General features: G+C 37.3%; 1 protein-coding gene across 1 annotated transcript in view; it reads left to right on the top strand.

The window, feature by feature from the left end:
- Window positions 1–18,714: 18,714 nt before the first annotated feature.
- LOC149176536 (putative F-box/kelch-repeat protein At4g34170) overlaps window positions 18,715–22,818 on the top strand; it is an 86,852-nt gene continuing 82,748 nt past the window's right edge. Inside the window, exon 1 of the mRNA XM_089419925.1 lies at window positions 18,715–20,174. Within this exon, the coding sequence (XP_089276051.1) occupies window positions 19,040–20,164 (1,125 nt within the window). The 5' untranslated portion in view covers window positions 18,715–19,039 and the 3' untranslated portion in view covers window positions 20,165–20,174. The remainder of the gene's footprint in view (window positions 20,175–22,818) is intronic.

Raw genomic sequence — 22,818 nt, 5'->3', positions numbered from 1 at the left:
ACCACATTGCACAAAGCTATGGGTCTAAACCTGTCAAGAGTTTGAGCCAAATCCTGTTTAGGGATCAGGGAGATAAAGGAGGTATTTAGCGCCTTCAAAATAGTTCTATTCATCCTGGAATCTTCTACTACATTCAGAATATCCTGTTTGACTATATTCCAGCAAGATTTAAAGAATCTACATTGAAACCATCCAGGCCTGGCGCCTTACCATTTTGCATTTCTTTGAGGACCTCACTAACCTCCTCTTCAGTCACTGGCCTATTAAGGTTGAAATTGTCCTCTCTAGACACTAGCCTAGGTATATGTCTTGTTAAGTCCCTGATTGAATGTTCTCTATCTGAACAGGTTTCCTTTGCTATACCTCGAAAATGCTGAACTAGCACAGCTTCTATTTCTTCATGAGAATTAAGAAGATTACCTCCCTCGTCCTTGATCAAAGAAATCCTGTTATGAGCTCTATTCGCCATAGTGGAGCTATGGAAAAATCTAGTGTTATGTTCTCCTACTTTTAGCCATTAAACTCTAGATTTTTGTCTCCAAAATATTTCCTCTTGTTTACATAAATTCTCCTAGTCTTGATGATTTTTGGTGACTTGATCACTTTTGACTTTATCAAAACCATCCATGATAAGGGCTTAGTTGAGTTCCTGCATTTTACCTTCAATAGATTTTTTTGCTTCAAAAATATTGCCATATACATTCTTGTTCCAATCCTTGAGCCCGAGCTTGATATGTTTTTGTCTTTTTTGAAGAAGGAACATTCTTGTGCCCTGAATATTCAAATCTTATGACCACTAGCTGGCAATGTTGCTGATGAAATCTGGGTGGGAGAGCCAAATATTCTCAAATCTAAAAGGTATATTCCTGGGGGTATCAATGCCCTGAACCTCCAGTTGAACCGGCTAGTGATCTGAACCTCCAAAGGGGAGAACTCTTGCTACCATTTCCTTGCCATTGAGCATAAGGTCTTCTGAGATTATGAATCTGTCTAATTTTGAGGCCACCTGAGACTCTCCTCCTCTTTTATTGTTCCAAGTAAAGATACCATTACTCATTACAATGTCCACTAGCTTCATATTATCTATAAAAGTTTGAAATGCCAAAGAGTCTTTACTTAGAATTCTGGTTCCCCCTTTTTTCTCTGAAAGTGATTTGATCATGTTGAAATCACCCCCCAAGATCCATGGTATGCCTGCATGTTTATCTCTGACATCCTCCAGAGAATCTAGAAACTTGAGTTTGCCATCCATTCTTTGGGGGCCATACACATTCGTGACTAGGTAGGTTTCCTTATCTCCCACAGGTTGAGTGACCACTGATAAATAATCCCTAGATGCCTCAGCATCTATGATGCCAATTTTTTAGGGGTTCCAAAGAGTGAGTATGCCTCTTGTTGTATTCTCTGCTTTGACTTCCAGAAACTCAAATCGGTTGAGCCATTTGCTATGAATTTCTTTTATTTTTTGAATGGAACATTTAGTTTCCTGGATGAAGATCACATCTGGTGTTGCTTGTTTCATTCTATTACTAAGTAATCTTTGTTTTCTTTTACTGCCTAGACCCCTAATATTCCAAGAAGTGAACTTCATTATTAAAGATTTGTAAAGGAGTAGCTGGTTAGGTCTTTCATCTTACCTGAATCTATCATTAGCTTTCCACATTCCATCAATAGCTTGTTCTGCTTTTTCTTGCCTCTTTTCTTTCCTGGGTTTCTGGGTGCTAATCCTGGTGTGGTTTTCATAGTTTTCACACCTTCACTGCCCTGCCTTTCATTGTTTCTTTGCTTCTCCAGCCCTTTGGTCTGAGTTTTCCATATAAACAACTGTTGAACTCTATTGAACTCCTCTGGAGGTAACGAGTCTACCCCCTCCCTGGTTCCTTGTTTCAAGAATCCTTCCAGATCTAGGTTCTCTTTATCCAAAATCTCTTGTAGTTCGTGGTCCTCTATCTCCATGTCACTCTAGGTCATTTCCTGGTCCATCTCTAGTTCTATATCACTCATCATAGTTTCTTTCTATTAATTAATATCTTGCGTTTGTTCACCATCTTCTTCGTTCTCCTCCTCCACTGGACTTCCTCCCTTTGCCTCATTTGCTTTTGTTATCTCTTCTTCTTCTTCTAGAACTTGGAACCTGTTCTGACTGGCCTGTTGCCCTTCTGTTTGATGTAGCTTCGACCCCTTTTGCCTCCTTTTAATTTATGTGCCACTTTGTGAAAGCTTTTAGTATCTTTCATGGTGTTAGCTTTACTCTTGTTTTCTATTTTATTGAGAGGGCAGTCTCTAAATAGGTGCCCATGCTCATGGCATTTGCAACATCTGAATGGAATATGTTCATAATCCACTGTTTGCACCCATTCTTCATCAAACACTTCCAAGATTACCTCATCCGGTAGAGCTCCAGAGAGATCCATCTCCACATATATTCTTGCAAAGGAAGTATAATTTCCCCTTCTAGTGGCTTTAGAAGCTTTGAAAAAACACCCTAACTTATTTCCTATGGCAGATAAGTATTCTATTTGCCAATAATCAAGAGGTAGAGAGTAGAGTCTAACCCAAACCGGGACCAAGGTAAAAATCTCACGTTCTGGGACAAAATTCATAATCCAAGGTCGCATATAAAGGACCGCTGCTGCATAAAAATAGGGCCCTCCTTCAAACACTCTGTCCTTATCTTCAATATTTGCAAAGACCACAATAAAGAATCCTTTTGACCCAAGATATAGGTCTATGCTTCCTTTTGGTTTCCAGTGGTATTTAATGCACATTTGTAAAGCTTTTTTAGTGGGCCATAAGCCCATGAATTTACAAATGATTGCATATGTCTGCATGTGGTCCTTATGCGCCTGCAGAGCAGGATCATTTAAAACTACTTTGGGTGTGATCATAGCTTTGGGTTTACATGGTCCCTTTTGTGCTTTGTCTTTTGTCCCTTGTTCCTTGTCTTCTTCCTCATCTTCTTTAGTGCTATTATTCTCCCTTGATTTAGTGGCATCTTGCTCCTCTTCACTGTTCCTTTTCCTTCCTTCTGAAGGACCTCTATCATATTCTATTGGTTTTTTTACCTCTGCTGGCCACAGCCTGCTTGTAGGACGAAGTGGAGCTCCCTCCTTTGTGTCCTTCCATGGAGAACAACCTTTGCAAAAGCTTGTAACCCTAGCTAATCGCCCACGCGCTTAGAACCCAATCATCCAAATGGAAAAAAAATCGCTTGGTATTACATATTCAATTTTGCTTTTGACTGCATATTAGTTTGTGTTTGACCAAAAATTTATGCCACTTATCCATAATTTAATATTGGGAATTGATTTTTTGTTATTTATTATTATTATTTAAATTTATTTTATTTGTAAGGTGATTGTTTAGTAACTTCCATTTCTATTAGTTACTAATTTTTTTGTTTTTAATTACGTCGTAAGGCATTTCCTCTCAAAAGATCTCCCCTCCCATGTCACTTTGGCAAAATCTGCACCATGGGATCAATTATCAGACGATTGAAATGTCTTCCGCCCTTGGATCCACTTATTAAAATTTGAATTGATTCCTTGGTTTATGTAAGTTAACAGTGTGTTCAACTGTTCATTTGTAAATTTTCTTGTTCATCTATAACGACCTGCCTCTCATGCGATTACTTGTTCATCTATAACGAGTTGCCTCGCATGCGGTTACTCATCCATCATACCTACTACAATGCCTGTCGTCGACACCCTCCAGTGGAAAAATGTAAATTTTTACTGGGAATCTCATTACTTGTTTACGCCGCAGAAGAGATTTGCATGAGTCTGACTTAACCCGGTTTTTCACTGCATGATATTTTGCACTTGTAAATTTATGCGAGTCTTTGATATCCAATGAAACTGAATCTGAATGGTTCAGTGAGGTCGAATTTATGCTATGTCGTATGTTCATACCCGAAAAGCCATGGTGACCGGGGTTTGATGAGAAAGAAAAATTTAGAATGTTGTGGCCAGTCTCCGGTTCTAGCTCGGATTCTTGCTCAAGTACAGGTAATTCGTGAAGGTGTGACACATCATCGAAGCTCTGTTCAGCGAATTTATCACCATTCTTGTACTACTTTTTTCAACTATTAGAAATTACTGAACACAACGACCAACTCGAAATTACTGTTATTTTTGTAATTTGTCTTTCGGCTACCTTGGCATGATTTGGTCCAATGACGAGGAAGATATTTGTAGTTCCATTTGAGACCACATCAAATCGAATACTTGTTACAAGTACAAACATGCTACCTTATTATTATTTTGCAAGAATTAAAATCTTGATCGGCATGAGAATATAAAGTGTTTTTTCTTTTTGAAAATTAAGGTGTTGTGTAGATCTTATGTGGCTCCCCATGCTCTTGTGTCAATGGTTCTTTCATGTTTGTGGATGCACATGCTTCTCTCTAATACTATTTACTTGTCGCTCGCGTTGTCCATGTTCTCAAATCCCGTGTTAGTTTTCATTTAGATTTTCAAAGTTTATCTGATATTTTTGTTTTAAAACTTGTGGTTTATGATCAAATTTTTTTTCATTCAATTCGACTCTGAATTTTCTAAAATAATGTTGAAAACACAGTTTAAGTTGAAAAGCTAGATAATGTAGTTTTTAATTCTTGAAAAGTCATGGCACATTTTGGTTTTAGAACCTATTTATAAAACTTGAAATCATGTAGGTTTTCGTCCTTGTATTTTAAATCCTTTGAAATTTTTATTTATGCGAAGTACTTTTCACGTGAGAAAAGAAGAGGGTGCATGTTTTCTTTCCCTTTAAATTGAATTCTAAGTCTATGTTGAGCTTTAACCAACTTTACTAGACATTAATCAATCAAAACTTACATTTCAGATCACACACACACACATATATATCATATTAAAATATTCTCATATGGGAACTTTAGATGTGAACTTCAAAGACACAAATATTGAATCTAACGATAGTGAATTTAAGTTGGCCACATACATTAGAATAATTTGAAGTATTTTAAGATGCAAGAATCTATATACACAAATAAAACCAAATAAAATCATAGACACGCACATTAAAAAATAATTATATTGAATAATGTTTTTTATTGTGGAATTAATCAATGATTTAGGAAAAATATTGAAGAGAAGCAATTGATCTCAAATTTTAACTTGATCATTTGGAATGAAAGAGTATTTTTTAAGTAATAAAACAAATTTGAACCCACTTTTATTTTTAAACAAGGATATGGGAGGATTTTAATATTTCAAGCAATAATAATATATAAGATACATGAATTGAAAGCTTCAAAATTAAACAAAAAGAAGTTATGTCACTTTATTATTTTTATTAAAAAGCTAAAAAGATCTTTAATATAATTACTCTATCTCCATAGGTTTTTTTTTTCTAATATAGCATACAAATGGCCTATGGGTGAGTATGTGAGTTTCATCCTTTTGGTTCATGGTGCATTGTTTGGCACTGCATGGTGTGAATTAGGATAGACATAAGTTTTTTGTAGCGTGTTCAAAGATCCCATATTTGAAGTAGTAAGTGGCCAAATTATTTTTATCTTAGATTATAAACACCACGCAATATGTGCTTATATTGTAAATATATGTGTAATATATATATACACAAGAAATTATATAAGTACACATTATCATTGATCAAACAATGTTACATACATGAAATGTTGTTCCAAGATTGACTATGTTGGACACACAATCACTTGGTCGAGAAAATTCCTCAAACACATGCTAATCTAGGAAGCATCTACATTTAAACAACTCCTATTCTTTACTTAAAAAGCATCACACCTAAAACAAGTAAGAAGAGAAGTAGGAATTATATTTTCAAAGTGATATATTTCATTATATACACATACATATGACTTTATTTCACATAGACATTAATGATATAATACCTATTTTAATATTACCTATTAATTTTATTTTATAAAGACAAAATACAAATAAATACCCATTAAGCCACTTTTATTGCCTTGACTTTTTATTTTCAAAAGCAAAACAACATATTTGTTTTCTACAATTTTGTGGGCCACCATCTTTGCTTGAGTTGAGAATTTTCCATTCGATACTCGTAATGAGTTGGCTTAGAAGTGTTTTCACAAGCTTTCCCCAATAGTCCTTATCTTCACTAAGAATTTTGCATTCCAGACTAGGGATATGCTGCCTTGTAGGTGATTTCGCAAGTTTCCTCACTTTCAATTGCACGCTGAAAAGTTTCATCACCTTTAGCCACATGCCGAGGATTTTAGCGCTCAACTTTCTGCCTTTTCACCCAACATTTCAATACTTACAAGGTTGTTAAGTATGAGTATATTTTAGGTAATAAACTTTCAGATATTTTTAACACTAGAAAGATAACTATAATAAGCTAATGATATTGTAAAAGAAACTAAAGTAAAATAAAATATTTATATAGATTTTATAAAACATGCAATTTTATTTAAAAAGTTTAATTTTTATTTATTTATTTTTAACATAGTCGGTTGCTATTTATATTCCAAAAAAGATTGGGAGACTGAGCTCCTGAGATACAAGATTTTAAGGCCCGTAGGCGAAGCTAGGAGATGATTAGAAGGACAAAATTCTCCTTTGCTTTTGTCATTTCTGACTTGTGGAAAACAAGAGCAAGTGAAAATTCTAACAAACTGAGACAATAGTAAGCAATATCTGCAATACATCTCAATCTATGTTAATATGGCTGATTTGGCGTGTTGTTGAATCATCTGGCTTGTTGTCAACTTCAGCATCACTAAGACTTGAAGAATTGGTGCTGGGCGCATTTCGTTTCTCCATCATGTATTTCAGGATGTCAATTGATTCCTGAGCGTGGCTGCATCTGTTGGCCAGATCATTAAACTGTTCCTGGAGCGAGGAGACTCTGTGAAGGAAGAGGTTGAGGTCTGCTTCGTATTTCTCACTGGTCATTTTGGCATGGGAATCGATTTTAGCGTCCAGGATTCTTTGATGCACGCGGATTTGCTCCAGTTCCGCCTGAAGGTCTGCGCAGTGTAGGCAGTCTTCACTTTTTGCCATTTCTTGGATGTTGAATGTTGTCTTGCTATTCTGATTGGAGTGAGAGGGGCCAGTTGTATGTAAAGTAATTTGCCTTGCCGCTAAGAACAGAGATGGACAGAGTCTGAGAATGCCTTGAAGGTCAGAACAAGAGAGGGAGCAGCCCTTCGAGGTCAAGGGAAGGGAGCGTGAAGAGCTTATGCTGCAGAGGAGGGGGGAGGATGGAGCGAAGGGGAATGAAAGCAAGGGTAGAATGGGAAGCCGCAATAAGTTGGGGAGAAAGCGAAGATCCCAGCCAAGCAAGGGATCATGGAATAAATGTAGAGAGACACAGAGGGACCGAGCGACTGTGTGCTAGAATGAGGGAGGGAAATTGAATTTAAAGAAAGAGGACCACTGGAGGGGAGGGGCAGAATCACGAGGGAGAGGAAGAAGGAGTCACGAGAGAGGGGTTCGACACAAGTGAGATAGCGCGGGATGGGTGACAGGACAGAAGGGAGGTGAGGAGATCACGGTCAGAGATTTGGCAGAGGGGGAATGATGCTGAGTCTTGTCAAAGTATCCCTTGAGTATGTTGCAGAGATCTGGATCAAATGTGCTGCCATAGATCATGTAGAGGAATTTGGTCAAGGGAGGTGATGTTGGGACTCTAAATTGTTGCAGAGAAGATTGCCTTTGGATCTGATACGCTCTGCTGGCACAACTATCAGCTTCTTTGTTGAGAGAGCGGAGCACATGGTAAAATCGAAGTTCCATGTTTTGACGGTTTAGTGCTTGACACCTGTTTATTGTTTGTTGAAGGAAGATATTGGATGCCTTTCGATTGCTAACCATGAGACTGATGATAATGGCTGAGTCTCCAAATATCATTGCTTTACTAATTCCAAATTTTTGAAGTTGATTTAGTCCTTGATAGAGGGCAAGAGCTTCTGCCCTGTTGTTGGATAAGGGACCTAGTCCCCACTCAAAAGTGGCTATGATGCTACCACTGGGATTATAAATAACTCCGCCTGCACCTGTTGTTCCAGGATTGGATTTAGAGGCTCCATCGAAGAAGAGGTAGTGGGAATTGTTGTTTCGGAGCCATCCTGAGAAATCTTCTTCTTTGATTCTTATTTTCCAACTGTGTTTGGGGATGTTGGACTGGATGGTGGCATTGTTTTCTATCTGATTGCTCCTGCTATTATCTATCAAACAACCGATGAAATCTCTTTCTTCGACACAGAGGCCGGCAACATCAATTTTCTTCATGTTTTTAGCAGAGATGGTTTCTAACGTTAAACTCTTTGCCTTGCTGCAGAGTTGCCTTGTGATGGTTTCCTTGTCTTTGAAGATCTTGCGGTTCCTTGCCAGCCAAATTTTCCACAGAAGGGCATAGGGGAGAGCATCCCAAACCCTTTTAGCTATATTGTTCTTCTTATGTTGCCAAGGGTAACTCTTCTTCCAGAGACTCAAAACCTCGCCAATGGAATTCTGGGGGTTCCATGGGGGATGGTCATTAGGGGAAATTCCACTCCAGCAAGAAATTGCAAAGGGACATGTGATGAAAATATGCTGGATGGTTTCTTCTGCTGCTTGATAGTTTGGGCATCAAGAAGGCCCAATTATACCTCTCTTTTGTAAATTATCAGTGGTGAGGATTTTCCCTTTCAAAAGGGTCCAGATGAGGAATTTGATTTTGGGGATGGCTTCAGACTTCCAAACAATTTTCTAGTGTGTCCAAGTAGGAGCAGGATAGTCTCTATTGCACAAATATTGGTGGCCAGCTTGAATTGTATAACTAGAACCTGTGGGATCCCATCGAAAACTGTCAATGTCATTTTTTATTATTGGGGCAATGCTATGGAGATGAGTCTAGGGATTGTCGAAGCTCTCCTTGAGATCTTTGGGTGTGGGAGGGAAATTCCATCCCTTCCAAATTTGCGAGTTAATGTCCCATTGTGAGATTTGGTCCAGAAAGTGTATTCCTTTATTGTGTAGAAAGAGAAGGATTTGATCCGTACTTGGTTGACTGCTGATAGACTGGTTCCCCATAATCTTGTCTGCTCCGATTTTAACACTGTTGCCGCCCTTGGGGACTTTGGAGGTGTTTTGGGCCAAAAAGGGGATGACTTTTTTGCATAGTTTCCAAAATTTTGAACTGTTTCTAGTGGGTATTTCGCAGTCCAAAAGCTGTTGTCTTGGGCTGCTAAGGTATTTGGCTTCTAGCACTCTTTTCCACCATGCTGGTTGTTCACCAATTAGTCTCCACACGATCTTACCTCCAAAAGCCAAGTTTGAGAGTTTAGGGGATCTAATTCTGAGTCCTCCACAGTCCTGACCTTGGATTACCTGCTTCCAGCTAACAAGATTGAACTTTTTTTTTTCATTTTTCCCCCCTTGCCAGAGAAAATGGCGGAGTATGCTTTCCATTTTGTTATGGAAGGTGACTGGAGCCTGCATTAGAGTGAATTGGTAAAGCGGGAGAGATGAGAGTCTTGATTTGAGGAGGATAAGGCGACCTGCCGGATTAAGCCATGTAGATCCCCACTGCTGCACTTTCCTCTTCATTTTATCAATAATTGTATCCCAGATTTCAGCTTTTAAGGGTCCAATGCTCACAGGCATTCCCAGGTAATTGAAGTATTCCCAATTTAGCTTGCAAGGAACCCCAAAAATGTTAGCTATATTATGGAGAGTTTGGGCTGATGCATGCCAACCATAGATGCAGCTTTTTAAATGGTTGATCATGCCTCCTGAATAGCTCATATATTTGTCTAGAAGAGCTTTGAAACGTTGGGCTATTGTGATAGACGCCCCTCCTATTAACAGAGTGTCATCAACAAATTGGGAATGATTTATGTTTTTAACTCCATTCTCAAACTTTATGCTAGTAATGAGGCTAGCTTGCCTCTTGTGATCTAGGGCCTTGCTGAAAGATTCAACCATCAAGATAAATATGTAAGGGGAGAGAGGGAAACCTTGTCTCAACCCTCTCGAAGATTGAAAAGGAGGTCCAAGCCTACCATTAACAAGGGGGAAATCCAAGGCCCCGAGATACAGACTTTGATGAGATCAAGAAACGGCGCAGCAAAGCCCATTTTTTGGAGAACAACAATTTGGAAGGAATGCCTTACCCTATCGAAGGCGTTGGCCAAATCCAGCTTAAGGATGAATCCTTTTTCTTTCCTGGAATGGCTGGAATGAATTGCTTCTTGAACAAGGAGAATTGAATTAGAGATTTTCCTATTGGCCAGAAACCCACCTTGGTTTTTAGAGATGATCGAAGGAAGAAGAGGTTTGAGACGAGTAGCTAAGATTTTGGTGAAGATTTTGTAAGAGGAGTTGCAAAGAGAAATAGGCTGGAAAATAGAGAAGGTTGAGGGTCGATTCTCTTTGGGGGTGAGGGCTAGGTGGGTGGAGTTGGTATAGCCTCCAATTTTCCTTTTGCGTTGGATCCATTTCACCATTTTGATGAGATCTTTTTTAATAATTCCCCAGTGAGCTCTATAGAAACTAATTGGAAAGCCATCTGGACCAGGAGCTTTGTCTGGTTGGAGAGCCCAGATGGCTCCTCTTATTTCTTCTTCTTCTATCTCCTTGCTCAAATTGTCATTGATTTCAGCGCTGATCCCACTAGGGAGGTATTGCAGTAGGTCTGCGTAATCTTCTTCTTCTCCAGTTTCTGTTAGGAGTTCTCTGTAATGATCTGAAGCAGCTTGCTTGATAGCGCCTTGGCTGGTTTGTTGATTGCCTTCGCTATCTATGATAGAGGAAATGTTGTTCCTAATTTTCCGCATTGTAGTTTGTTTATGGAAAAAGGCTGAATTTTTGTCTCCTCCTTTCAGCCATAGCTGTCTGGACTTGATTCTCCATTTCTGTTCTTCTTCTCTATTGATGCGGTAAAGTTGGCCATAGAGTTTATCTTCATGATCTTTATCTTCCTGCTGAAATCCATGTTCCTCAATTGTGCTATGGAGATTTTCTAACTTGGCTCTGGTCTCCCTTTTTTATTTTTTTAGCTCCATGTAACAGTTTTTTGCCTAGTCTTTTAGAGCGTGTTTGACTCATTTAATTTTGCTTTCCCAAATATATCTTGGCGATCCTTCTATGTGTTGATGCCAAGTACGTTGGATAAGTTCTTTGGTTGCTGTGTTTTCATTCCACAACGGACTATATTTGAAGGGGAGAGGCCCCAATGGATAGTGGGTTTCAAGGACCAGAGATGTGGGGTAGTGATCTGAAGCTGTGGAAGGATGAATGAAGGCGTAGGCAGCAGAGTAGGTGGAGAGGAGAGTTACATTCACTAAGATTCTGTCCAGTCTTTCCATGATGTTATTTTTCCCCAGCCTGCGATTGTTCTAGGTGAATTTGCGGTTTTTAGGGACTACATCAACAAGGTCGCAGTCCTGCATAATAGTCTCCAACTGGTTTCTGTAGGGGTCTGGGGAGAAACAACCTCCTCGTTTCTCATTGGAGTGCAAAATGAGATTTAAATCTCCCCCCAGAATAATGTTACTATTTTCTTCTTCAACTATATTTTCGCTGAGAGAGCCCCAACATTGCTCCTTATCTCTATAATGGTTTGGTGCATATACATTGTAAATGATTATCCTTTGGTTATTTGTAGTACTCTCCAGAGCAGTCTTTATCCAGTGCTGATTGATTGTTTCTGCTGTAATACTCCAAGTATTTTGGTTCCAAAGCATTGCAATTCCCCCAGAGGCTCCTCTTGATTCACAAACACAGCCTTTGTACTGTTTATGTTGTGCAATGATTTTTTTCATTTCTTGTTGCCCCTGTTTTGTTTCTTGGACTAATACAACTTCTGGTTTCTCTTGATTTATTAGATCTTTTAAGGCAATTATTTTGGAGGGGTGCCCTAGTCCCCTACTATTCCAGGAGAGGACTTTCATCATTTCAAGTGGGGATTGCGGAGAGTTGCTCGCCCTCCCTGCTCCTTATTTACTGAATCTTTGTCAATTTGTCCCAAGATGTAGGACTCTATGGGATTCTGGATGCCCATGGCTATATCCTTCTGGGCATTTTCATCTCTTTGTTGTTTAGCCGATTTCCTTCCTAGCCCGTTTTTCTTTTGATTGTCTAAGGTTGCACCATGCTCCTTTGAGTTACTTCTGGTGATTCTGGCTGAGGGTGGATCAGGAGGGAGGGTGGAGGAGATAATCAGAGGGAGAGGAGATTTTGTGGCATCAGTTTGGGCTATGGGGGGGGATTATCTTCTAGGGGAGTGAGGATATGGAAAGGGTTGGAGGATGGTGAAGGTGGTGGGGGGTGGGGTTGGTCCAGCGGGGTTAGAGCGGAGTTAGAGAGGGACGAGGTGGATGGGATGGGTGGAATACGAGCAGAAGGTCCAGCTTCAGAGCTTGGCTTGGGGTTGGGGGTTGCTTTCTTTTTCTTAACTGTTTCCCATTGTTCCTCTTACGAAGTATTTTCTACATCTACTAATTTAGTACAGCGATTGGCAAAATGGCCATATTCATGACATACCTTGCACTTGAATGGAATCTGTTCGTAATCCAATTGCTGAATGTGGGTCCAATCATCCACCTTGAGCTTGATGGCCTCTGGAAGTCCTTTGCCTAGATCTACTTCTACGCATATGCGGGCACAAGCCTGCATGTTGTCTTTTGGTTCATTGCGATCAATGTATTTTCCTACAGCGTTCCCAATAGCTCGAACTGATTCATCTCCCCAGTAGTGGAGAGGAAGATGAGGAAGCTGAACCTAGACAGGTACAACACTCGGAATGTCCAACTCAGGATCGAAGTCCGGAGTCCATTTGTTGAGGTATAAACCTCTTGAATCCATGAAATAGGGCCCATTCTTGAATATCAAATCTTTATCTTCTTTTGTCTCAAAATGAAAGGTAAAATACCCTTTTCCACAAAATCGTATGGAGATTTTGCCTTGTGTTTTGTCAGACCAATTCCTTTCAACCCATCTTTGCATTGTTTTCGGCGATGGCCAGAGTCTAGTAAATTGCTCGATGAGACCTCGTTCTGCTAGAGCAAGGGCGGCCATGCGAGGTAGAGTTGGGGGCAGATTAACTTCCTGCAAAACATCGAGCTTTTTCACGAACTTGGAGATTGTTGGGCGAGGCCTCTGAGGTGGTAAGGATCTAACCAGAGCTGAGAAGGCCTGTTGAGCGTCAGCCACCTCCGGTGGAGCCTCCAGAGGGGCCATGACTGAGAGCCGAGGCGTGATCGAGGTTAACCTAGCAGTAGGGGCGCGCTCAAGCAGCCGCAAAGATCTTTAATTATTTTAAAATTTTATAAGTATATTATAAATTTAATAACTTTGAATTTTATAATTTTTTATATTTAAAATAAAATTAAAAAGGATAAGAGAGATAAAAGAGGGTTTAATTTCTTAGGTTTAAGATGGAATGACCGAGAGCATCGTGAAGAAGCTTTTGGTCTCTACGATTATTTATCTTACAACTCGGTTTTCATGCAAAAAGTACATAGGTAAACGTGATATTAAGCCATGCACAAGGGATAATAAGATATTAAGTTTGATTAAAACCCCAGCATTAGAATTTTTCAGAAATATTTTATGTTGTTGTTATTTTCAAATCAATAGATAACTTGTCAATAGAATGTTAGAAATATGAGCCACAAATGATTTAGAAACTTATAAGTCCACAAAATGTTTATAAACCTATAATGTCACACAGTCTCTAGAAAAGCTTTCACATTTTCTGGTCGTCCAGATAATTATTTTGTTGAGTAAGCCACAACTTCTTTAGTATTTATAGAGTATCATGCTCAACAAGCTTCAAACTGAATAGCCACAATAAACCACCAGACTGATCGTATAATCACAGTTGAACTTAGGCATCCTCAACCCTATAAAGTTGGTTGGAACAAAAAAAGTCGGTGAGAATGGTAATAGTTGGAACAAAACAATATTCTCTCATACAAAAAGGCACAAACCTCCACAGATATATACAAATAGTAAGTAGGCATAAGCATCCATTTATCAGCCCATTTTTTCAAATTTAAGACAACAAACAATCGTATCAAAAATCTCTTAACACTTATTAATGCGAGATGAACCAAGAACCGAGATGTAGAAAAGAAGCAACATATAAAACATAACAGTGTCTCGTTCAAAGAACAAGCATGAATAATAAAATCTTGGTTAACATTAATAAAAATTTACATGAGGCAACCAGAGGTCAGCGACTCAACCAACAGTTACCATAATGATGTTGCAACTTGTTTAAATGCATTCCAATTACAGTGGAGAAACGAAGAAAGACAAGGTGCAGACAATTATAAAATGGAACATCTGTCTGTCAAGTACTATGGTAATCGTTATAAAAATGAACATTTGTATGTCAAGCACCATGATAATCATTATAAATTGTTGCACCGCGTTCCAACTACCTTCCCTTGCTATGATCATTTAACACCTTAGCTTGTTATGCGGTAAGGCTTTCCTCTTTGAAAACAAATCCTCTAGCTGCTACTGTGTATTATTCTGCACAATTGGATGGAATGTTAGAATATTGAAGATTTTTAGGCCATCGTATTAATAGTTAATAATTGAGAAAAAACTAATAGTTAGAGCTGCTTGTTGCTAAACAATTTCTTGATGGCTTAAGGGTTTCTTAATGGTTTCTCCAAAAGAGAATTTCTCTTATAGGGATTCTCAGTGTTGAACACAAAATATCGTTTTTGGGAGATGGACCCTTCAAGGAAACCAACAATATTTACTACAGGGCAAGTTCTTGTGTGTTCTTTTAGAAGACTCGTGTTCATTTTTGTGTGAGAGAGATCACTGGCGGATTCTGCATTTTGATTGCTTTGGGATGTGATGCGACATGAGTGGTACTCTATTATTCGATGCACCCCTTTTTTCCTCTTTATGGTGGAGGGTGTCCATCCTACCCTGCGTTCAACGCTATTCTCTGCTGTGAAATCTCTAAGTCACTAGGTGATATTTCTGGATGGTGGTCTCAGGTTTTAATTTGTTTAGAGGAATTGAGGGTGTTGTTATGGCTTCTTGCGGCAATGTACGTGGGCGCCATGAATGATTTCGTTGGATCTCGGCATGGAGGAAGGAAAAATGGAGCACTCTCTTGGTGGTGAAAATATTCGAAATAAAACCAATAAGCTCGCGAGTGGCTTTGGCTTTCAATTGAGACTTGTCGGTATGAAATCTGCACCTTGTTGTGTTTTAGTCATGTAAAGGATCCCTTGTCAAGAATTCATATGCTTAGTGATATGGATGAAAAGAAACAAACGAAACATAACCCATCAGATATGGAAGAGGTGTGGTGGCGACATACAACTAAATATGCAAAATCTAATTTTTCTAGTCAACATGACATAAATAGGGAAAATTGATTAATTTTGCACAATTAAAGGAGCTAGTGACAATTGTTTGTATCAAATTCAAGCATACAGAAGAAAGGATACATGGTGAAGAAAAGTTTCCAACCTTACAACAGGCCTTGAGAAAGAATAATGTTGAATGTGTGGAATCCATTTTCCATGATAAACATGACAAGTGCAATGAAAAATCATGGAACCTCGAAAATGTCAAGAAGCCTATCTCAAGTGACATTCATTTAGATCTGAAGGATATGGAAGAAGAAAAGTAGGCCAAAGGAGACTTATCAAGAAGAGTTGATTCTTTAGAAGGAAACGATGCTGAAAAGCCTAAATAGGACCAAGTAGAAAAATTAAAAACATAAGAACCCTATCTTAAGTGCCACGCATTTAGGTATGAAGGATATGGAAGAAAAAAGTAAGCCAAAGGAGACTTATCAAGAAGAGTTGATTCTTTAGAAGGAAACGATTTTGAAAAGCCTAATTAGGACCAAGTAGCAAAATTAAAAAAATAAGAGGACTCTTCAGAAAATGAGTCGAGGATTTTGGAATCTAGATGAGACATATTTACGCTACTCTTTCACTTATGCTACTCTTTCCTATGCTACCGCCTTATGACATTTCCTTTGCAACATGTGGTGCAATTGCTAGTTTTATTTCCTTTTTATTTAACTTTTTGTTTTTTTTCATTGTTCTCTTATTTCCATTTTGATGAGTTATAGTTTTTTCTCCATATTTTAAATTTAAGATGACAATTTTTAAAGAGAAAAAAAATATAAAAAAAAAATTTCAGCATTTTTTTAGTTTTATTGCTTTTTAATTTGACTTATATTATTATTATTTGTTTAGTTTTTTTTTAAGATGACAAAGTTTAAAGAGGAAAAATTAATTAAAAAATCATTTCCTAATAATTGGTTTTTTAGTTTTCTCATTTTTTAATTTGACACACACACACATACATATATATATTCTCGCCCCCCCCCCTATTTTCAATTCCAATTACATTAATCATAATTTTTTTCTTGTTTACATATATTTTTTATAATTATTAATAATTATTATGATAATAAGTTATTAGTTTTTGGAATCTTGTGAGTATAGTTACTAATTTTTAGGACCTAGTTACCGTTTTTTCCTAACTTTGTTGAATTTCTTTTATTTAAGCATAATTTTTTACGGTTTCTTGGTATATAAAAAATTCAAGAAATTGATCTTATAACAAGAAATTGAATTCATGAATTCAAGAAATTCATTTTCTTGAATTCAAGTTTTTTTTTGAATTCCTTATGATTAATGTCTATTATTCTCTCAAGTCAAAGGATTTGAAATCCAATATTATGAGGATCCTACTTTGAAGTTCCATATTCTTTTTCAAGGAGGTAGAGATTGTTCCACATTTATTGGTCTTCAATTTCTCATATGTTTCAATTGGTTTGTTAAAGTTGTTCTATTTTCTTTCCTCCAATCAAACACAAAAAAATGTTCTTAGTTATCATAAAAAAAGTTAATGTGTGAATTTTGTTATTTAATCAACTGTAACTTTATTCGTGGTTTTATTCAAAGTGGAGGTCATTCCACATTTATTGGTCTTCAATTTCTCATCTGTTTCAATTGGTTTGTTAAAGTTGTTCTATCTTCTTTCCTCGAATCAAACACAAAAAATGTTCTCAGTTATCATGCAAAAAATTAATGTGATTTTTGTTATTTAATCTAATTATACTTTATTCTTGGTTTTATTCAAAGTGATTGTCAAATTCAATCAATTTAGTACAAAATCACAAATCATAGACAAACCTATAATATTTATAAAAAATTTGAAAAGGGCTAATGATATATTTTATTTATTTTAATATTTAAAAATTTTAAATGATTATTTTTATTTTCACAATAAGAAATGTTTCAGGAACTAAGTATTTTGATGAGAAACTAAGTGTTTTGATATCCATCTATAATTACTAGAAATTTAATTTATATAACTGTCGTAGTTATAATTTAGTTGTTAAATTAATAGGAAAAAAATTGTTATTATGAATTATTCATTAATATTAATTAACATGTCTTTACAATTTAATTTAAAAAGTAATTTAATACTAAATCACAAATTATAAATCATCTCAAGTCAATTTTGCTTTGCAAAAGAAAGAGACGTCATTTGAGTGATAACAATAAAAATTTGGTTTCATATTCCCATGCCTTCACTGTCACAAACACAATTGCATTTAACTCTATATCAATCATGTTCAATTCCCAGGAATTTTGTAGGAGACAATTGGTTGTGCAAAATGATTTTCTTGGAATTGACATCTTGAATGGAGTTGCCACTAAGTCTCTCCATATCAATTTGAACCAAACATTGCAAAAAAAATAATGTTATAAAGCTTCATTACAACCAATGAGGTAGGTTGCTCACCAAAAATAAACATTTTGGCATAACATTTTCACTTCGATGTTAAAGAAGCTTGGGAACGAGTGTGTACATTTTGCACTTTTGGGGCTATGGAATCCGAAAAACAACTCATTTTGGAATGTGATGCATTCAAAGACATCAGAGAAAGTTATGAGAACATGTTAGCATCAGATACTTGGCATTGTCTTTTTAGCGAGGGGATTGTTGGAAGGTTGGACCAAGTCATCATCACTTTGAATCGAAAAAGGATTGAATTGCAAAAAGCGAAAAACAAAGAACACTAATGGTCTCATAAACTATTTTTAGTCCGGTGAACCTTAAAATATCATTTCATTTCATTTCTATTTTTTTAATGAAAATTTTAATTGGTCATCTAACACCTTGTCAACAATTCATAATCCAATTAACTATATTTAAACTAAACTACCTACTGCATAACATTAGTTTATAATGCAATATAATTTACCAAAAAAAAATCTACAGTTTTTTATTAAAAAATCATCATCAAAATAAAAAAAATGTTCCCGATATAAACTCAAAACTCTGTTATCATGAAATATTTATTTACATAAACCAGATTTATAAAATATCATGAATTATACTTTTATTTATATTTAGAAAAAAGTATGCTTGAGAAGTTTTATAGGATTATGTGAAATAGATTGAATACGAACATTAATACACGTTCATACATATTATTAATTGAAATTTATAAATTAATTGAAATTTATAAATGAAACATCTCAGGTTATACTATTAAAAATTATTTATATTTATAACCGTTTTGGAAGAATCTGCATTAATCATAGATTTTTTTTAAGGATCAGAACTGTGCCTCGGTTTATATGTCCCAGAGTCATCATATCTAGATGCTCAATTCAACTCAAGGACACAGAGATTCTTTATTAGAGACGAATCATTTATAATAAAGTGTGAAGATGGGGAGGTTACATGTGATCGATTTAATGGTCATATTCTTATTCAAAATGACCCAGCCTCTTATGATAGGAACAGTATTTTGTCCATTCTCCCAATTTTTTTAACAAGTCGTTGGGGATAAGGACAAGACTCACCAAATTTCTTTTGGGCAAGGATTGGATCTAAATTGGATGGGGTATTTCAGTGAAGGAGGATGTAATTATGAGAGCAGGTACATGGCACATTTTATCAGAGAAGGGTTGTTATATTTAAGGTTTAACTCCAGCAGCAGGGCAATGGATTAAGCCTGATCTACTCTCAACGTTAAACGCTTTACTGGCCATATACCCATTTTACAGAGAGCTATGCGGCAGCGGGAGGCAGAGAAGAAGAGCTCAAAAAAATTCAAGGACAGCGATGGAGAGTCTTCAGACATCATTCTGCCTGGACTACCCAACGAAATTGCGTTGGATTGCTTGGCCAAAGTTCCAAGACTAATGCATCAACACCTCATAGCAGTCTCCAAGGTATGGAAAACTGTTTTATCCTCCCAAATTATTAACTGGAATTCATCATCAGAAGGGCTTCCGAAAGACTACCTTTATGTAAACCTAATGTTCTCTGCAATTGGGGATGAAAGGTTTTATGCCTGGAACCTAGAGAACAAGACTTGTTTGCCTCTCCCCATATGCCCCATCAATGTGACATGTTCCAAGTTCGTTGTGAGCAGAGGGAAGCTTTTCTCCATTGGGGGATTGGTGAACTCTGCCACTTCAGACGCTGTGTGTGCCTATGACCCCTCCTTGAATAGGTGGGAGTCCCTTGCACCCCTCAAGCTTCCACGGTACGAGCCTGCAGTTGCTAGTATTGGGGGCAAGATTTATGTCATGGGCGGTTGTGTGGATTCTTCAGACTGGGCAGAGGTTTATGATCCCGACGTAGGTGTGTGGACTTCTTTGTCTATTCCTTCATCGGAGTTTTTAAATGATGGATTTTGTCGGGACTGTGCTGTGGTGAATGGGAAACTGTTTGGGATGTGTTATGGGGGTTTGGGGTTTATTTTTGATCCCATTTTGTCAACCATCACCACAATCAGCAGCGGCGATCCTTATGAGGGGAAACCCTGCAATGGCATCGAAGTTCTTTTTGCAACCTGGAGGAAACTGACCCAAAAGACAATCGTAGTGAAAGGCATTCTTTTCGCTTACATTGAAGGTAAAATAAGGGGGTATGATTTTAAGGATAATCAATGGCTTCCGTTGCAAGGTACTGGGAAGCGTGTGCGAAACGGGGTGTACAAGGCTTTCTTAGTCAATGTAAAAGAGAAGCTGGGCGTGATTCGGAAAAATGAGAATGAAATTGTATTTGCTTGTTTGGATATTAATAAGCTCCCCCCTGAGGGCCTTCGTTGCAATGTTATGTGCTGTCATTCTGAGGTTTCTTCTGGTAGGCCATGGAGTGTTGGCGCATGTGTGTCTCTTGCTGAATAAGACTTTCGAGGTATGCTAGTAATCTTAAAATTTCAGCATTTTTGATAAACATAGATATTAATTTTTCATGTATGAAGAGATTATAGTTATTGTGGTATGTTGTATTGAAACAATATAACTTACAATACTTTTAAATAAATTATTTGAAGGTACCTAAACAGGTATGGCGATTACTTAGGAGGACATTGATTTTTGTAGGGGTTGGTTAAAATTAGTTTACTTTATCCTTCATAGATTTGTCTAAGAGAGTTTTATGCGAAATGGGAAAACCATTCGCGTAAACCCATTTTCCTCTAGAAACTTGAGTTTGGGAATTTTACAGAGTTTACAACAGGTGGAAGTCTCTTTCCTTGACTTATATGCCATCGCAGGTCTGCTTTTCTATTTGCACCGTCCGGAAATTTGAATCTATCAATCATTGAAAGCTGAGTGAAGTTTATGGTAAGATAAATGTTGTAGAAGCAGAATGAAGTTCAATTAACATAAACCATTTTTCTGAAACTTTGAGTTTTATCATGCATGTGTTTTTAAGTCTGGTAATGGATTAGGATGCTTTGAAGCATTTGTCGTCATTCATTTCATTATAAATTCTCAGAGATACCTCTAAGATGGAAAAACACATTTAATAAGCAATTAAAACAAAGAGAAGATACAGAACTTAGCATTTGAGACCCCTCTGCTTGAATCTAGTTTTGATCAAGGGAAAAGTTAGAGCAGTATCGGCCAAATTTTTAATGTTACAGTTTGTCTCCACTTAATTATTATGTAAGCTTGACCACATTGTGAGTCTTCTCACAGTTTCTTGCATGATAGATTTAGCAGTCTGGTGTTTTGAAATGCCTGCATTTTTCTCCTGGTAGTTTGAAATGGTGTTGGCATTTTGTCTTTTATGGTAAAGCTCATTTTTCTTTCTTGGACATTGCGTGTTCAGGTATCTATGGACTTTGCATGTACAGGTCTCTATGATGGCCTAGGCTAGTCCCCTGTGCTTGCTCCTTTTTTGATTTTTGCTAGAAAAATAAGATTTGTAATAAGAAATAATAAAACAAAAATATGTTACCCCAGATAGTCCCAGTACCTTTCCATTAAAAAATGGGAGACTGAATATCCAAATTCGAGACTGTGATACAGATCGAGAGTTTAAACATTTCTTGTTCTTAATATACAGAAAGACTACTGAGTAAATGATGAGAGAAGCAAATGAGGACTTAGTCAGTCATTTTTTAAACTGCCTTTGCTTTTGTGATCTGAGGAACTATCGTATTTTCCAGTGGTGAATGTAGGAGGCATATCCAAGTGAGGATGCTTAAATAATTCTTCCTACAGCTTCATCCACAGAAAATTATCCAGTTTAGCCTTTTCCACTGATGCCTTGAAGAAATCCATTGAAAGCTGCATTTGGGCCTGAGTTGACATCACATAAGGAGTAATGTATACTCTTTCCTCCTCAATACATGTTTCCTCCAGCATTATTTCCTTTCCCCATGGTTCTATAATCTTCCTCATTTCTCCCAAATCATCTTTTCTCTCCTCCTCCATTTGAATTAATATCAACTAGTGCTTAGTGAACCTCCTTCTTGTACTCAGGCACTACAGGGTAAATATTTCTTCTTTCCTGTCAATCGTTTGGGTCCTTCCACTCTGATTCTCTGCCTTCATCATTTCTGCTGCTCTCACCCAGATTGACTGTTTTCTTGTATCATTGCTGGGCTTCTGGTGGTAAGTGCTAGGTATACTGTCGCCCTCTCTTCCGTGTAACTCCAACATCAAGCATGGTGACTTTCTGGATAGGCTTGATGTTGGTTTCTTCTTTGGGCATATTCATTTTTTCTGGGATTGCGGCTCATCCATACTGGTTTCTGAGAGAATCAAGCCTAAGGAGAACTCCAGAGCCAAAACAGAGTAAATCAGGATGTGAAGAATGATCCTTAAACCTGTTGTGCAACCCATTTCCTTCCTCCTGGCTCATTTTGTGGCCCTGCATTGTAAGTTGGTGCTGCTGTCCCTTCTGTATAATTAGGGGAATATTTTCCTTCATATATCCATTGGCTTTATTTTTGCTAAGTACTTGTCAAGTGGGTCCTCAATCAATTCATAAAGTTCTATGTTGTACTTGGTGATTTAGAATCATTTTTCAGTCAGACTCTTCTTTGGAGTTTTTGTTACCACTAGATCTAAGTTTTTCAACCAAAGAGCTTGGTTGGACAGCCAATCTGCCATTTGGTTTTGGCTGATCTCCTGACATGGTGAAATTCAGTGATTTCATATTCTAAGGCAGCCTCAATTCAATTGGTTTTCTTGTTTTCAATCCATTTCAGACTTTTCATTCATTATGTTGACGATGACTTCTGAATCTTTCTCTGCTATTATATTCCTTGTGCAAAGTGTTAAACATATTTGTACTCCTCCTATCAAGGCTTTAACTTTCACGTGGTTCAAATCTTTCTCAATATTCTCCATATGTATTGCTATTATATTTCATTCATGATTTCTTAATGCTTCTTTTCTTCTTGCTGTCTCTAGGTTACCCATTGCTGTGCCATCCAAATTGAACTTAATCTGGCCTTCCTAGGAGGGCTCTAAACTTTCTCTGGAGAAGTTGTTAGTTGTCCTTTAGTGGAACCTGCACATGTTTCTCTCCTGGTCAGTGTTGC

This window comes from Pinus tabuliformis, chromosome 4_1, assembly GCF_031772625.1.
Source record: "Pinus tabuliformis cultivar Carrire ecotype Pingquan chromosome 4_1, CPIR1, whole genome shotgun sequence".
In the NCBI taxonomy this organism is placed as follows: Eukaryota; Viridiplantae; Streptophyta; class Pinopsida; order Pinales; family Pinaceae; genus Pinus; species Pinus tabuliformis.
Note: the sequence above shows the minus strand (reverse complement) of the source record. Positions and strands in the feature narration are given on the sequence as shown.